This window comes from Gadus chalcogrammus, chromosome 12 (assembly GCF_026213295.1).
Source record: "Gadus chalcogrammus isolate NIFS_2021 chromosome 12, NIFS_Gcha_1.0, whole genome shotgun sequence".
Classification (NCBI taxonomy): Eukaryota; Metazoa; Chordata; class Actinopteri; order Gadiformes; family Gadidae; genus Gadus; species Gadus chalcogrammus.
The window spans coordinates 28,745,908-28,748,407 of record NC_079423.1 but is presented as its reverse complement, the minus strand read 5'-3'; the positions used below and the strand labels follow the sequence as shown (position 1 = coordinate 28,748,407).

Sequence of the window (2,500 nt, the reverse complement as noted above, 5' to 3'; positions counted from 1 at the left end):
GCGAGAGGTTTAATGGCGAGGTCCCATATTCGCTTTCTCTCTCTCTCCTTCCCCCTCCCCCCGTTCTCTCTCTTCTCTTACACACACACACACACACACACACACACACACACACACACACACACACACACACACACACACACACACACACACACACACACACACAGACGCGCGCACGCACACACACACACACACACACACACACACACACACACACACACACACACACACACACACACACACACACACACACACACACGCTTACATACACGCGCACACTCTCTCTCTCTCTCTCTCTCTCTCTCTCTCTCTCTCTCTCTCTCTCTCTCTCTCTCTCTCTCTCTCTCTCTCTCTCTCACACACACACACACACGCACACACACGCACACACACGCACACATGCATACACACGGTGCAAAGCTTGTAAATCATGTTACTTTCCTGAGCGCCTTGCAGTATGTGTTGGGCCTTTAGTATTCCATGCTACTGTCCACGTCCCAAAAGGCTCCACGCTTCTCGCCGTGAACGGTCCCTTTTTACTATCACCACCAACCCGTTTTTTTTGCACATGTTTGGAGATTTTAAATCTTAACCTTCATGTTAAGATCAATGTGAAAAGATCATGATAACCTATAACGCAACATTGTATTTAATTGCCCTGGCTAGCATGGAGCTAATGGCCGTTTTAAAACGGTATACGTGTGTGTGTGTGTGTGTGTGTGTGTGTGTGTGTGTGTGTGTGTGTGTGTGTGTGTGTGTGTGTGTGTGTGTGTGTGTGTGTGTGTGTGTGTGTGTGTGTGTGTGTGTGTGTGTGTGTGTGTGTGTGTGTGTGTGTGTGTGTGTGTGTCCCTTATTCCACTCTGTTTTTATTCCTAGAATAATCCCGTTTAAATCCAGCGTAGATGTAAGCACCGCGGGGGGCTGAGTAGCAGGATCTTTACCAAATCTTTTAATCTGTCTCCATTTATAAATTAAACAGCATACGCCTAACACGTATAGGCTAGACGGGTTCTTTTAGTTACAGGTTTACCTTGTTATATCTAAATGAGCCCAGCTCACATTTAACTATTTAGGTTAAAAAAAAATGATGTAGGCCTACACTCGTCAGATGCTGACAATGGGATAATATGTATAGGCCTATGCAGAGACCTTTCTAATTTTTGTCCATACATTTTAACGTAGGTTGTTATGAATCGTCTTGTATTTGTCATATTATATTATTGGATGCAAAAAAACATTAGAGTATTTGCGAATACATAACAATAACAATAATAACGAATAGGCCTGATAAAACGGCAGCGGTGACACATGAATATGCCTTTAATTCAGTGTTTACCAAACGTGTCTGGCAGACATCCTATTAGTGCAGGTCCGTCTGTACATCCTACCGGCCTGCCTATAAATAATTAGGTCAAAGCAGAAATATATCCAATTCTCCTCGCATCTCGACAGCGCGCCCAGATTATAAAGAGCCAGGCAGAGATTACAGGAGTTCAACAACAGATGTCCAGGAGCCCAGGACAGACAATTCTCTAATTTTACAGCCAAGAGGTGAAATTAACAAAACATTCATGCTACAAAACTGATCAATCCTATTGCTATAGGCCTACTGCAAGAGAATAAGGCCTAACGAAGCTAAACTCGATTGTACTGTTTAATTTCGCACTTATGCTTGTATATTTTAAAAGTCTATGTAAAATGCGTAAAAAGGAGAGAAAATGGTGCCTATACTCAGAGTCTTGAGTATCTACCTGGCCCGGTATTGAATCGATAACATCTAATGGCTATTTCTCATCCTTGTGATGACAACTGCGTGTGATCTCTTGACCATGTAGGCTCGTTGTCCCATCAACAGCTGGCAGGACCTGAGTCTGTCAGCCCGAACACCTCCAGCCTGCTGTAACATCAGCAGGAAGGGGAAAGTTAGAGGCCATCGCCTACCGTACGCAGATCACACGATCATCACACGATCATCAGGGCAGCTTTTGATGGACAAGCATGCGTCCACAAGCGTGAAGAGATTGAAGGGTTGTGATGTTCATACAGCGAAGGTCTACTGATCCGACCCTAAAAGCTTATTTGAACCAGTATGGCTACCTCTTGGCAGAGATGGAGAGGAGAGGTTTGGTAACCCTCACTTGACCTGGGCGTCACTTCCCTCGGCGTGGTTTAAATCAAAACCTTCCTGCAAAACCGTCCCTGCAGCAAGCTGCGCATATAATGTGACGGAACTACCGTGCAAACAACCGCTTAATAAAACACAATAAAATAACACAAATAAAGACAAGCCTTACGTTGCATTTGCACGCCAAGAATCTCCGGTAAACCCTTCACGGGACTCTCTGTCTGCAGCACCGTCGCACTCTGCATCATCGTGATCCTCCAAACCGGGAGATAAACACACACATAGACACCGCGCGACGGGACGGAGGGCGCGCGCTCCCGTCCTGGTTTTTGGTAAGGAAGAAGAAGAAAAAAAGTAGGATGACGCACGAGATGG

The 2,500-nt window shown here is 45.2% G+C and overlaps 1 protein-coding gene across 1 annotated transcript in view; it reads right to left on the bottom strand.

Annotated features, from left to right (window-relative positions):
- The window catches only part of lhx4 (LIM homeobox 4), a 9,929-nt gene extending 7,556 nt beyond the window's left edge, over positions 1 to 2,373 (bottom strand). Inside the window, exon 1 of the mRNA XM_056604389.1 lies at positions 2,295 to 2,373. Within this exon, the coding sequence (XP_056460364.1) occupies positions 2,295 to 2,373 (79 nt within the window). The remainder of the gene's footprint in view (positions 1 to 2,294) is intronic.
- Positions 2,374 to 2,500: the final 127 nt, after the last annotated feature.